The 15,600-nt window shown below is 42.4% G+C and overlaps 1 protein-coding gene across 6 annotated transcripts in view; it reads left to right on the top strand.

The window, feature by feature from the left end:
* The window catches only part of LOC138759023 (lysine-specific demethylase 4B-like), a 445,720-nt gene that overhangs the window by 78,724 nt on the left and 351,396 nt on the right, over positions 1–15,600 (top strand). Inside the window, exons 7-9 of one of the 6 annotated variants that reach the window (XR_011354595.1) lie at positions 450–573; positions 2,922–3,072; positions 3,920–4,501. The exons of 2 other annotated variants lie outside the window; for them this stretch is intronic. Coding sequence is in view for 1 of the 4 variants with exons in the window: in XM_069928807.1 (XP_069784908.1) it covers positions 12,722–12,770 (49 nt within the window). In the remaining 3 variants the exon portion in view is untranslated. Of the gene's footprint in view, positions 1–449; positions 574–2,921; positions 3,073–3,919; positions 4,502–12,721; positions 12,792–15,600 lie in introns of those variants that run through there. 3 more of the 6 variants (XR_011354594.1, XR_011354593.1, XM_069928807.1) reach the window with 3 other exon arrangements.

Raw genomic sequence — 15,600 nt, 5'->3', positions numbered from 1 at the left:
AATATCTGGAGAAAGCCAGCATGTATAGCTGTTGACAAGGTGGAAGTGAAGTGCCATTGTGTACCTGATAAAGCACAGGCTAAAATTGCAGTGGGAATAATTAACTGGCTCAGGAATGATGAAGTTGCTTGGCATCCCAAGCCTTGACAGCCTTTGTGCTGTTCCCTCTTGGTATGAAGGCTTCATGCAGTTGGACTTCCAAATGACTTCCAAACCAAAAGTATTTCCTGGTCTTTTCTGATTGAGGGCTTTATTTAATCAGAAAAGTTGATGTCTGTGGCATCAAAACAAACAAATTTAATGCATTTAAAAATCATACTCAAGAGCTTTGATTTAAAATTCTTTATCAACCTATTTTGTTTTGACCATCTAAAAATGGCATTAAAAATAACAGCTTTTATTATCATGTAAATGGAATGGGTTTTATATTTATCTACTTTGTAATACAGTTCAAACCAGACTTGAAATGCTGTAGATGCTGGAAGTTTGCAATAAAAACAAAAAATAAAGGAAACACTCTGCAGGTCATGCAACGCGCGTGGAAAGAGAAACAGGCAATGCTTCCGATGGAAGGTAGAGGTAACTTTTTTTCATTTCTATAGCTTCTGTTTGACTTGAATGTTTTCACCATTTTTTTTTGTATTAGGATAACCCTGAGGATGTGTAAACCTATTTAAATTTCTTGAGTGCAGATAGAGGTGCCAGCAGTTGCAATATTTTACACAAAGAGATTTGCTTTTTCTGAGAAATAACATATCATTTAACAAAGATTTTTAAGTAATTACACCATCTTGCACATGCCATGGTTCCTTGAACATTACATAACAAGCTGGATTATGATCGATCTGTTTCCTTGGAATGGTATCGTCGTTCAATGGAGGATCATTGTAAAATCAGTGTCTGCATCAAATCAAGGCAAATAATATATACAAAAGAAATCGGTTTATTTACAAAACTATGCATGTGCTGAGAATTTTGAGATTCTGCGAACTGAAATGTTCTGGACTCCATGACATTGTTTGAGAAACAGGCAGATGGCAGACACTGCAGTCCAGTAGGATGACGATATGAGCATGTATACATATACCAAAACATCATGATGTATTCTTCAAGATGGATTATCCCCCACTGAAAACTGTGAACAATGCATTAATTGCTCCTGCAATCCCATTAAATAAGTGGACAGCATTTATAAAAAATAATTACTTACTATAACTAAGTACTTGAATGCTCTTGTTTTCCAACATGAGTGATTTCTTCAGGTGCAAGCCATCAGTCATTTTCACTTTTGGCCATGAAGTGTTTAAAATGAGTTTTCTTGATTCGTTATGGAAATGATGGATTGTGTGTAGACAGAAGAAGAAAGTTTGAACCTTGGTTTGATCGCTGGCATCAGCGCTGCTGTAATAGCTGTGCTGCCTCTAGTGTGGACCCTGGAGAGCGAGAGCGAGGAGGGTAGACACAGTGCTGCTCCTCAGGGTTCTATTGTCTGTACAAGCTGTAAACAAACCCGTTAAAGGAGCCTACGGTTTAAAAAAAACTTCTTGCAAGAGTTTGTGCCCAAGATGTCAGGGCCTGTGTTGGGTAGCGTACCATAAGGGGTTGTAGACTCTGGGGAGCAATGGACTGGCACAGGGCATCAGAAAAGGTGAGAATACCCCACCCCCGAAAGTTGAGAAGGAGAAGAATGGAAGATGACCTGACAGGATGGGTGACCATGGCAGCAGACCAGTGAGGGGCTCAGTGTCTGAAGGACCCACCTAGGTGGTGGGTGACTAACAGATGAAGGATCCTCCCAGGCTGCAGGCGGCTGGTGACTGGGTTGTGGGAACCAGACATCAAAACTGGAATTCAAAAGGTGGTGAAAGCAAGAAAGGCTCCCAAAGGGCCTCAGGTGCTGAAGACCCTGATTGTAACAGAGGTTTGGACCTGGTTTGTGAATGGCTTTAACTGGAGTCTGTGCGCTGCGGGGGCTGTGGTGGGGCGCTGCGGGGGCTGTGGTGGGGCGCTGCGGGGGCTGTGGTGGGGCGCTGCGGGGGCTGTGGTGGGGCGCTGCGGGGGCTGTGGTGGGGCGCTGCGGGGGCTGTGGTGGGGCGCTGCGGGGGCTGTGGTGGGGCGCTGCGGGGGCTGTGGTGGGGCGCTGCGGGGGCTGTGGTGGGGCGCTGCGGGGGCTGTGGTGGGGCGCTGCGGGGGATGTGGTGGGGCGCTGCGGGGGCTGTGGTGGGGCGCTGCGGGGGCTGTGGTGGGGCGCTGCGGGGGCTGTGGTGGGGCGCTGCGGGGGCTGTGGTGGGGCGCTGCGGGGGCTGTGGTGGGGCGCTGCGGGGGCTGTGGTGGGGCGCTGCGGGGGCTGTGGTGGGGCGCTGCGGGGGCTGTGGTGGGGCGCTGCGGGGGCTGTGGTGGGGCGCTGCGGGGGCTGTGGTGGGGCGCTGCGGGGGCTGTGGTGGGGCGCTGCGGGGGCTGTGGTGGGGCGCTGCGGGGGCTGTGGTGGGGCGCTGCGGGGGCTGTGGTGGGGCGCTGCGGGGGCTGTGGTGGGGCGCTGCGGGGGCTGTGGTGGGGCGCTGCGGGGGCTGTGGTGGGGCGCTGCGGGGGCTGTGGTGGGGCGCTGCGGGGGCTGTGGTGGGGCGCTGCGGGGGCTGTGGTGGGGCGCTGTGGTGAATTCATAGACGCTCAGTGACTCTGAAGAGCAGTGAAAAGGATTCCAGCCTGTATCAGAATTAGATTGTCTCTCTCTATAAGTGACTGTTTTCACCCAGGGTTTGTACAAGAAGGAATATCGGACAATCCAGCTCTATACATAAAGGGATGAGGTTGAATCTATATTAATTTTCTGCCAGAGATGAAATCTATGGAATGATACTAAATTGGAACTGTTGGGTAATTTTCTTCCTTTGGATTCATCAAGTTATTGTTAATGCATTTAGATGAAACCAGCTGATAAAATACTCAGCAGGCCTGCTGATTATTAGAGAGAATTGAAGATTATGTTCTTAAATCATTAACCCTGGGGAAAAGTGAGACATGAAACAAGTTCTAAGATGCAAGAAAAGAAAGAAGGCATGGCGAAAATACCAGGTTTGTATTACAAACTTGATAGTATACCATCCAGTAGAAATTAAGAGAAAAATAAAACAGATGATAGAGTGGGATGAAAGAGTATGAAACAGGCATTGGTGAACAACACTGCCTGTCTGAAGGAGATGTAAACTGTACAATTTTTTGAAATAAAAACCGGAAATGCTGAAAAAGCTCAGCAGGTCAGTCAATATTTCTAGAAAGAGAAGGAGTTAATATTTCAGATTGAAAACCTTTGAGTTTCCAATATTTTCTTTCCTATCAAAATTGCCACCCCTCCCCCTTTTGCATGAGAACCGAAGGAGGAGGGTGTGTGCACATTAGTATGTATAGAAAGAGCTCTGGAGCCAAGAAGCTACTTGAAAGGTATAATTCCTCCTGACCTACCTTTGGTCATTTACTCATGGATTTCCACCCTTTTGAGATATATCTGTCAGTCCCAATTTTTTGCATCTCATGACTTTTCACAGGGATTGTCAAACTGCAACATTTGTTCTGTTTTTCCCTCTGCATGTTCTGTCTAACTGAGTATTTCCAACATTTTCAGTTTTATTTCAGATATCCGGTGTCTCCACTATTTTGATTTTGGAATATTTACATCTTCCTTGTCATTAAAATTTATTCCTCCTTTAAAATGATCAGTAAAACTAGACTCCAGTAAGTTTATAAGAGTTGGATGGCTTTTGTTGGTAATGAGACTTGTGATAGTTTGAAAATTCAGACACTTAATAAATAAAAACATGCTTCTTCATGATTTTTAAAATAATCTGTTGTTACAGCATATCCCTGGCAATCAAACTCGGTGCTGATTAATAAATTATTAGATTATGTCATTGTTTTACTAAAGGTTTAAAGGTTGCCTGCCACATTGACCACCGCCAGTGGGCTGATATCGCCTCCAACCGTGCATCTTGGCGCCTCACAGTTCGGCGGGCAGCAACCTCCTTTGAAGAAGACCGCAGAGCCCACCTCACTGACCAAAGACAAAGGAGGAAAAACCCAACACCCAGCCCCAACCCACCAATTTTCCCTTGCAACCGCTGCAACCGTGCCTGCCTGTCCCGCATCGGACTTGTCAGTCCCGAAGGAGGCTGGCTGCTGCACCGACCGAACAATGGCACGGCAACTCCTGCGATGCTGTTGGCACCAAACTGTATTGACTTTAGTCATCCTTTTTGACCTATTGTTAGCATGAAAAGCGGGAGGGAGGGAAGGTCCCACTGCATGGGCAACAGATGGATCTCCATATCAACGCCTCTGTATATAATTTCACTGCATTCCATATAGTAAGAATACAATTTTTGAAATTTCAGTTTCACATTTTAGTTGCATACTTAAAGCTTCAGTTTTACAAAGGTAGATAGCTCCAAATGACAATGCCACTCTGTAGAAGAGCAGGATGTTTATTCTTATGCATTGATTTACTTCGAACCTTCCTCCTTTCTTTACAAAAGACGTCCTCTCGGTACTGGAGTCCATAGACATCAGTTTTCCTTGGGCACATCCTTGTGAGCAAATATAATGATACTACCAACCAATTCAACTGCAAGATGCAGAACATTGGATGGATCAAGCTAAACTTGCATATCATTGTAAAACACTCTATAGAATTATGAGCTCATGCATATTGACGTATACAGGTCCCTAACCTTTTATCTGGGATCATTGGGGCCAGACACCTGCTATTGTTCAAAATCTTCCGGAGTTCGGAATCATTTTGATTTTTATCTCTTTAAGCAAATGCCTCACTCCTAGCCCCCACTGCCTGTCCCTCCTGGCCTTCTGGATTTATCAGGTGTCCATGAACATCTTTTGTGTTTTAATACTTTAACCTAAATTCTCTATTTTGCCAACTGTCCTATTTCTCCCTCCCCCTACTGCATGGTCATAGCCAGTCCCAATTATTTTCCTGATCAGCTCATTTTTCCCCTCTTTAACTCAGGATCAACTGTTGGTTCCCCCCGGTCATAGGAAATGCAGTTGCTGTTGTCATGCAGATGAATTATTTTACATATTTATTTTGAATAACTGGGTATATATACTCAAAGTTTAGGCTTTCCACCCCAGTAATCCTCACCTTGGGAACAACTTGACAATTCTAATTTTGTTCTGGAAAGGGAGGGTTAATTCTCCTTGTGCATAATTAATGCTGTCCCATCCTATTATGGGGTTAAAGTCTCCAATGGATCTTGTTCCTCTGCAGTATTCTGGCATGATAGCCACCATAGTTAAACCTTCAATGTCGCCCATTTGTGTGAATGGTGCCATGTAATTTAGACTGAAAAGCTATGCATTTGCACAGGAATGTTGCCGTATTGGAAGTGTTATATTTTCAATGTCATGTTCGTCAGTTTTGGTGTTTTAGGCCTTGGTTTTATTGCCATTTTTCTTTTGGAATGGTCTGAGCAGTGTTTGAGTTTTATCACCTTGCTTAATTTACTAGTGTAACAATATTTGTTGGTTTGTATGTTTCATGGGAAATGAAGACTAGATGCCCTATTGCAATGCGTCTGGTAAGTGAAAGACATTTTTGAAGGTTAGGCACATAGGAAGTAGGAATAGGAGTAGGCCCAAAATGGCCCATCGAGCCTGCTCCGCCATTCAATAAGATCATGGCTGATCTAATTTATGACCTAACTCCACCTACCTGCCTTCTCCCCATATCCCCTAATTCCTCTATCATGTAAAAAATTAATCTAACCGAATTTTAAATATGTTTAATGAGGCAGCCTCAACCACTTCCCTGGTTAGAGAATTCCAAACATTCACTACTCTCTGGGAAAAACTATCTTTCCTCATCTCTGTCCTAAGTCTACTCCCCCGAACCTTGAGACTGTGTCCTCTCGTTTTAGTTTCCCCGGCCAGCTCAAAAAACCTTCCTACATCTATCCTATCCATACCCTTCGTAATCCTATATGTTTCTTTAAGATCTCCTCTCATTCTTCTGAACTCGAGCGAATACAATCCTAGACGATTTAATCTTTCATCATAAGTCAACCCCTTCATCCCAGGGATCAACCTAGTAAGTATATCCGTCCTCAAATATGGAGACCAGAACTGGACATAGTACTCCAGGTGCGGTCTCACCAGTACCTGATACAGTTGCAACATTACCTCCCTACTCCTGAATTCAATTCCTCTAGCGATGAAGGCCAACATTCCATTTGCCTTCTTAATAACCTGCTGCACCTGCAACCTAACTTTTTGCGATTCAAATGGAGTGCTGTTAAGGTGACCGACTTATAATAAGCTTGCCCGTGATTGGGTATTTTTGCAGTTGACTGACTCAGAATCTGCTGCCTCGTATAATCCTTTTCTTTATAGCTTAAATTTTCTGGGGCTTTAATAAATTTGTTTTGCCTTTTATCAAATATAGCTTTAATAATGAGATTGTGGTGTGCTATCTGTTAACTGGCTAGCCACCTGAATTTAGTACTGAACAGGTTTCTGTTTTAGTGAAATTACTCCATGAGTTTGATTGTGACACAATTCGTTTAAGGAAATGATGTATTGCCAAAGTAGTTGCATTTTCTCTGCTTGATCAATGACATTGGGAAAGCCATTAATGTCTTGGCCTTGTGCACCACAGTTATTTGTTAATCAATATCCTATGCATTAAGCCAGTTCCTCAAGGATTATTGGAGATGGCAGAAATGCAAAGAGAAACAGACCTTTCTTGAGAGCACTACAGTGTGATTAGAGAGAGAAAGTAAAAGCATGTGTTGGTCTTGCTTTACCCGCATACAGAACTATGCATGAAATGCAGCATCTGAGATAAAATGGTATAGTGACACTGAAAAATAATTTAGCAGATTAACTAAGACTAAAGTAGGTACTCCCATTTCTGTGAATCTTTTAAGGTGGACATCGGAGCATTTTGCCCATTGAAGGGATGGTGGGGGTAGAGGAGGGTATGCAGCAATAACAGTTCTGATTCAGTTTGGCAAGCACTTTCAACTGAACAATTGGGGTGAAGTTACTGACATTGATAAAAATGGGGGTTAATGGAGGCAATGGCTTGAAGCTGTTAGGGCAGGAGTTATTTTGTACAAACATGGATTTACAAATGTGGCTATTCATGTGAGGAATTCGCACCATCCGTTTGACAGATTTCATTATTTCAAAATGATTGAAGTTCTAGTCATAGGAGGAATTTGCTTGCTCTATGCTTCACATAGATCCATTTCTTTCACATTCAATATTTTTTCATTGTTAATGGATACTCCATATTGTGCATGGCATGCATGATGTTTGAATATTAATCTGTGATTATATTTCATTCCAAGTGAAGGTGATAAAATGAAAAACCTGTTGTATGTCTGTGTAGAGGACAATAATAGAAAAAAACATGCTCTTCCAGGCCAGGCCAAAGCATTGCTAAAGAATATGTAATGTGATAATGGTCTGGTGATGAACCATTGAAACTATGGAAAATTATTGACCTCATGCCCGGGGAAAATAGTCTTGGATTTGTGGCAATTTGGTCAATGGGTCATTCATTACCTCACGATATTGAATTTCAGCCTTAGTTTAATTCTTCAAATACCCTTGTTTAGAGCCATTTCCATTTCGGGTTATTTTGAAGGACTATTGTGAGAGAAGAAGACTCAGACTTGCTGTAATAGTCCACTGCCTGTCATCTACCTCTCTGTGGCATCTGCTCATGGACCTACATTGCTTCTCAATCCAGTGTTTTAATTAAATTCATTGCTCGTTTTCAGGTCACTTCATAGTGCTTTCATCCTGTTCAGCCAGACTCCTTGATCTCTGCAGTCCTCATAATTTTAAGCTCCTGCACAACTCTAATTTATTTGCTCTACCGTTTACAACTGTACTTTTCAGATGCTTAGGTCCCAAGCCTTGAAACTTCCTTCTTCAATCTATCAGTTGTTCATTCTACAGGTTGTTATTTGTCAATATATCTTGGTGCCCCAGTGTTTTGTGTGATAATCATTTGAGGGACTTGTAGCTATGTTAAAACAATACTCTATGAATGTTTGTTTTTGGCAGGACTATTCAATTTTCATGATAAAGGAATAGATGAATTGATGTTCATATTATGGGGATGCAGGGGAAAGAGAAGAACATTTAATTATGGACTTGATTCCCAATTTCTGCTCAGAAGTACAACATGTGAATTTAATAGGAATGAGTGAGTTCGACAGCATCGTGATACATCCTTATGATAATAAACCTGATAATAATCTATGGAGAAAGGAACAACTTACTGTTTCAGCTTAAAAATTGTTTCACCAGAATTGGCAAAAGTCAGAAAAAAAATGTATTTTATGTTGCAGAGAAAAGCTCTTCTTAGTGAGGCTGACACAAGAGCCTGGACTATTCTTAAATCAGGGGCCCTGTCCTGGGATACTTCCACACTTTCTCTGCTGTTACATTGCCACATGTAATACTTTACTGCTCGCTGCTGTGTGGTAGGAAACAGAGAAACATAGGAGCAGGAGTAGGTCATTCGACCCTTCGAGCCTGCTCCGCCATTCAACGAGATCATGGCTGATCTTAAAGTTCAGTACCCCGTCCCCGCCTTCTCTCCGTAACCTTTAATACCCTTGTACTGAAGAAATAGATCTAATTCCCTCTTAAGTATATTTAATGAACCTGTCTCTACTGCCTTCTGTGGCAATGAATTCCACAGATTCACCACCCTCTGGGTAAAGAAATTCCTCCTCATCTCGGTCTTAAATGGTTTGCCTGTTATCCTCAAAACATGGCCCCGGGTTCTGGATTTTCCCATTATTGGAAACATCCCATCTGCATCCATTCTGTCCAGTCCTGCCAGAATTTTATAGGTCTCTATGAGATTCCCTCTCAATCTTCTAAACTCCAGTGAGTACAATCCCAATTTGCGCAATATTTCCTCATAAGTCATTCCTGCCATTCCAGGGATCAGCCTGGTGAATCGCCTCTGCACTCCCTCCATTGCAAGAACATCCTTCCTTAGATAAGGTGACCAAAACTGCACACAATACTCCAGGTGGGGTCTCACCAAGGCCCTGTACAGCTGCAGTAAGGTATCCTTGTTCCTATACTCAAACCCTTGATATGAAGGCCAACATACCATTTGCCTTTTTAACCGTTTGATGTACCTGCATGCTTGCCTTCAGAGACTGGTGTACAAGTACCCCTAGGTCTCTCTGCACTTCTCCATCTCTTAATCTATTGCCATTCAAATAGTAATCTGCCCTCCGGTTTGTATTACCAAAGTGGATAACCTCACATTTATCCACATTGTAGTGCATTTGCCGTGTATCTGCCCAGTCCCTCAATTTATCCAAATCACACTGGAGCTTCCTGACCCCCTCTTCCGTGCACACAACCCCTCCTAGCTTAGTGTCATCTGCAAATTTGGAGATATTACATCCAATCCCCTCATCCAGATCATTAATGTAAATTGTGAACAGCTGAGATCCCAGTACAGATCCCTGTGGCACCCCACTGGTCACCGCCTGCCACTCAGAAAACGAGCCATTTATCCCAACTCTATGTCTTCTACCTGCCAGCCAGTTCTCAATCCACATCAATACTTTGTCCCCAATCCCATGAGCCTTGATTTTGTAAGCCAGTCGTTTATGCGGGACCTTATCGAAGTCCTTTTGGAAGTCCAGGTACACCACATCCACTGGCTCTCCCCCATCTATTTTACCTGTCACCATCTCAAAGAATTCCAATAGATTTGTCAAGCACGATTTACCTTTTGTAAATCCATGTTGACTCTGTCCGATCCCTTCTCTGCTAGTCATATGCTCCGCTATTACATCCTTAATAATGGATTCCATCATTTTGCCCACTACTGATGTAAGGCTCACCGGCCTATAATTCCCCGCTTTTTCTCTACCCCCCTTTTTAAATAGTGGGGCAACATTAGCTACCCTCCAATCCATGGGTACTGATCCTGAGTCTATCGAGTTCTGGAAAATAATTCTTAAAGCATCTGCTATCTGAATGGCCACTTCCTTAAGTACCCTAGGATGTAGATTATCAGGCCCTTGGAATTTATCTGCCTTCAATCCCATCAATTTCCCCAAGACCATGTCCTGAGAGATACTGATTTCTTTCAGTTCCTCCCTTGCATTAGTCTCTATGTTTCCCAACATCCTTGGGAGGTTATTTGTATCCTCTCTTGTAAAAACAGAACTAAAGTAAGAATTTACTTGGTCTGCCATTTCCTTATTCCCCATTATATATTCCCCTGATTCCGACTGCAAAGGACCTACTCTAGATTTCACCAATCTTTTCCTCTTGACGTATTTATAAAAGCTTTTGCAGTCGGTTTTTATATTTGCCGCAAGCTTACTTTCGTAATTTATTTTTGCTCTCTTGATTAATCCCTTTGTCCTCTTTTGGTGCATCTTGAACTGTTCCCAGTCTTCGGTTGTGGTACTTTTTTTGGCCAATTGATATGCTCTCTCTTTGGACCTAATGCTGTCTCTAATTTCCCTTGTTATCCACATGTCCAATAAAGAAAGGGCAACTGATAAAGGAAGAGAGCTTAGCATTTTTGATTGATTAGCCCTAAAGTGCAGCCACTGTGCCTCTACTGGCAACTTCCAGTGATGACTAACTTTCGCTGAAGACCATTTCAGCTGAAGCCTGTGCTGGTTCTTCCTTGCCCCTCTCATCAACTGGGCAAGAGGAGAGGAATGGTGGCAGCAGGTTCTCCATTGACCCCCACCCCACCCCACAAAATTATCAGAGCATTTCCCAACACTCAGGGTTGTTGGAACGATGCTGTTTGTTGGCATCCTGTGCAAGTTACTTCCTTAAGTTAGAACTATGAGGACACGTATATGTAAAGGTGGTTTTGAACTCTTTTCAGATTTGGCAATTTCTGTTCTTTTAGGATTTCTTGCATTTCTGGCCACTCAGTTTTGACTAGTAAACTATTGAAACTGCCTGGCATGTAATAATTGAGATTGCAGTTGGAGCCAGGTGGCCTGTTTTGCAGGGTGCTGTGATGCAGGAGAAATGTCTTGCCTTTCAATGCTCACTTCAAATTTCCATCATTTATTAAGTACTTGTGTTTCTCTGTTAGTGAACACTTCTAGGACTTAATGACAGCAACTTGGTAGAACATTTCATCAAAACCCATTTTGACAGCTACACATTTGATATAATTTGTCAGCCTAGATACCAGAGATGCAACCTTGATCAAGTTAAATTCTCATATCAATTGTAACATCGTTTAGAGATTTGGTGAAATTAAAGCAAAATTTGACGTGTTATCTTTGCCTGGCTTTTGAGTGTTGGTGGACATGAATTTCTTCCCCTGTTTTCGTAGCCAGGTCTGACCTTCTGCTGAACTTGTGCTGAGGGGGGATTTTCTGCTGTTGGAGACTTGCTCTGGCCGATCTGTAGTGTGGCCAATATTCTGTGTCACGTCTACCAGCAGAAATTGTGTTTTTTGTTGATGGTTCCAGTTACTTTGTTCAGTGCTACCCTGCAAGGGGCTGATTTGCCCTCCACTGCACAGACGGAATTTTGAAGATGTTAGTAAATGGGTGCATTAAAGCCCCTCCTTATCACTGTTCACTGGTGGTTCACCCATAGCAAGGAGTTGCCTAGGCGAGATTGGCGAGACTGCACTGATGTGCTGGCTTAATGAGTGTGAACCTTTGCTGGGGACTGACCTACACCTGTTTTGGGAGAATGTCTGCATGTCTGCAGATGACACTAAGCTAGGAGGGGTTGTGTGCACGGAAGAGGGGGTCAGGAAGCTCCAGTGTGATTTAGATGAATTGAGGGACTGGGCAGATACATGGCAAATGCACTACAATGTGGATAAATGTGAGGTGATCCACTTGGGTCATACAAACCGGAGGGCAGATTACTATTTGAATGGCAATAGATTAAGAGATGGGGAAGTGCAGAGAGACCTCGGGGTACTTGTACCCCAGTCTCTGAAGGCGAGCATGCAGGTGGTTAAAAAGGCAAATGGTATGTTGGCCTTCATATCAAGAGGGTTTGAGTATAGGAACAAGGATACCTTACTGCAGCTGTACAGGGCCTTGGTGAGACCCCACCTGGAGTATTGTGTGCAGTTTTGGTCACCTGATCTAAGGAAGGATGTTCTTGCAATGGAGGGAGTGCAGAGGCTGATCCCTGGAATGGCAGGAATGACTTGTGAGGAAAGATTGCGCAAATTGGGATTGTACTCGCTGGAGTTTAGAAGATTGAGAGGGGATCTCATATAAAATTCTGGCAGGACTGGACAGAATGGATGCAGAAGGGATGGTTCCGATGATGGGAAAATCCAGAACCCGGGGCCATGTTTTGAGGATAATAGGCAAACCATTTAGGACCGAGATGAGGAGGAATTTCTTGACCCAGAGGGTGGTGAATCTGTGGAATTCATTGCCACAGAGGTCAGTAGAGGCAGGTTCATTAAATATATTTAAGATGAAATTAGATCTATTTCTTCAGTATAAGGGTATTAAAGGTTACGGAGAGAAGGCGGGGACAGGGTACTTAACTTTAAGATCAGCCATGATCTCGTTGAATGGCGGAGCAGGCTCGAAGGGTCGAATGACCTACTCCTGCTCCTATCTTCTATGTTTATATGTCATGATCTCTCATTCTCTCCTGTTGGATGTGATCAAAAGTGCTGACTCCTCCCTTTTGTTTGGCTGCACAGCTGCGCTCGACCAGAGGTTCTGCCTTGGATGCAAACTCGATGGACATGACCATTTATAGGGAGGCTGAGGGTTTGTGTCAAGTTCCCAGAGGATTGCACCATTAGCATTGCATCTGGCAGTGATGACCCATTCTGTTCAGAATCCATTAGCATTCTCTTGTATGGAAAAGCCTCCTGTGAACTAAGCAAGATACGAATCTACTTGAGCAAGTGCTGTTTTTTTTTTGGACTTTGCCTACTTCTACATTATCTTATACTTGTCCTCATGTTGGAGTTTATGTACAGAATTTTTCTCAAGGGTTCCATTGTTAACTATCAATAATGCTTCAGAAACTATGTGGAAATGCAGAATAGGTCCAAGTATGAGTGGTCTCAGACGGCTGTATAGTTAGACTGGAGTAACTGGGCTTATTTTCTTCAAAGCTAGAGAAGTGAAATTTGATAGTTATACAAGATCTCCAGTCAGTTTATAAGATGACCAACCAATTTGTTCAGAGAAAATAGAAGTTAGTCTGAGAGACTTGAATTTAAATCTTGGGACAAAATTTACAAAAGGGACGTGAAGATGAAAATTTGATGGAATAATTATGATCTGGGATTCACTATCTCATGTGTGGTATGAACAGAATTAATCAGTGGCTTTAAAAAGTCAATCAGATAATCAGGAAAGACGATTTGCAGGGCTATGGGGTACATTTGAACAAATGGGATTGAGGTTATTGAGGTGAGTCTAGATTGGAACTGGATGGCCTCCTGTGCTGTAACCATTTCATGATTCTATGAATTCTGACCACTCAATTTCAGTGGAAGAGAAGTGCATCTAAAGGTTTGTCGTTTCATACTTTTTTCTGGTGTCCATTTATTTGTTGAACTGAAAATGGGACTGTATCTAATTACAGCAACACAGGTGTCCAATTTTTGACATTGTTTCTTATTTAATAACTTTCTTTGTTAAGATTTTGACTGCACCCATTTGTCCACTAAACAATCAGATCTTGCAGGATCTGTGGTAAGAGGAATAGATTTAATGTCTTGGCTTAGAGACCCTTGCTTAATTCTGGAAGCCAGTTTCTTCTTCATGAGGTCAAGTACATGAGCATGGCAGATTCCATGTGGCATAAACAGTTTGTTCTTGGGGAACGGATGGATGCTTTGGTGATCAGATGACTTCTGTTGGTTTAAAACATTTATATCGCCTTGTAGTTTCTGAGACCACTGGATGATTTTACCCAATTTTGACACAGCATTTATTTCCCACACAAGTTGAATTAAGAAACATTTTAAGCTATTGGTCTATGATTTTGGAATAGTCTGTCTTTTGCTTTTCGTTGTGAAGAGACTTAAATGGTGAGACTGTCTCACGATGGAGGATTCTGGACAATTAGCCATTGACTCCTTCAGTTATTGTCTGACATCCATGGGGCGGGCATGTGAGTTTTCTGTGTTTTTAAAATCCATTTTCCGTGATTTTGAACGATTTCCATGTTCAGGAGCTTAGATTGGAGCCCATCGGTTTTTTCACTGCTACCTTTGAGCAGAAGTGCAACAGACCTTGGGCTCCCGGCCGGCAGCAGAGGGGCTTTGGCAAGAAAGTGTCAGTGATCAGTGGCGGCCAGTGTTTTTTTTTTTGAAAGTCAAGAACAAGGCGGAATAAAGCAGCAAAGTGATAATTGAAACGGGGAACAAGGTGCATTAAAAGAGGTTTTAAACTGGTAATTTTATGTGTAAATTTTCAAAAATCTTTCACCCGCAAGAGTTGCTGTGCCCCCTTGACCCCCCACTGTCTGCCTTGCACAAATGGTCAGCTCTTTTCCTTTTTTTTTGACCTCACTCGCATTCCTGATGGGGAGAGAAACAATTTACATTTAATTGGTTTTTGATGAATTAACAGGTCCAACGAGGAAAATGCAGGTGATGTGGCGTTTGTGAACTTAGAAATTATAAATTGGATGCAGTTGGCTTCTTGTAATAAAAAAATGAATGCCATGGAATAAAAAGGCAATAGTAGCATGAATGGAAAATTTGTTATTTGCAAAATTAATAAAGAAAAAAAAAATCAGAATTTAATGAATGCTGGTTCTTGGAACTGAAGTTTAGAGGACAGCTATATTTTCAAGCTCTCATCTGTATATAAATTTGTTAAAAGTGGTTGACTCTTTATTTCTGGCTGTAATGTGTAGCATGCCACACTATCATTAGACATATAAAATATCCACAATGTATTTGACCAAGTCTTTTCAATTTATTATCTGTTATTGATGAAACTCGAATGCAAGTTGAAGAATGGTTCTGTATTCTATTGCCTTGACTTGGTTGGACGGGATGTAATTTCCAAATTTGTGGATAACATAACACTGAAAATCACGTTGTGAGGAGGATGAGAATAGATTCCAAAGTCTCTCGATAGGCTGGTAGAATTTGGAGATATGCTGCAGATTACATTTTACGAAGAGAAATGCAGCATGTTAATTTTCAGTAGGAAGAATCAGGAAAGGCAGTCTTAACCTGAGGGACAATCTCAGAAGGGATACATGAACTGAGAGAGCTGTGAATGTGTTTATTATTGAAAATAGAATGGTAGGTTGATTAAATAGTTGTACAGAAGTACAGGAACCTAGAACAGAGGCATAGAGAGCAGAGCAAGGAAGTCATGGATGAACTAATCACCAGAGTACAGTATCTAGTTCTAAAGATCTCAAAAATGGTGCAGAAGAGAACTGCTAAAGTGATTCCAGTGATGAGGGACTTCGGTTGTGTGGCTTAACTGAAATAAATGGTGAAGTTCTTGGTGCACAGGTGATTGTCAAGGGACTTGTATTTGAAACCATGTATAGATTTGGCATGGTTGATAAAGGGAAACTGTTCCAAGTGGTTGAAGC

Source organism: Narcine bancroftii, chromosome 3 (genome assembly GCF_036971445.1).
Source record: "Narcine bancroftii isolate sNarBan1 chromosome 3, sNarBan1.hap1, whole genome shotgun sequence".
In the NCBI taxonomy this organism is placed as follows: domain Eukaryota; kingdom Metazoa; phylum Chordata; class Chondrichthyes; order Torpediniformes; family Narcinidae; genus Narcine; species Narcine bancroftii.
Note: the sequence above shows the minus strand (reverse complement) of the source record. Positions and strands in the feature narration are given on the sequence as shown.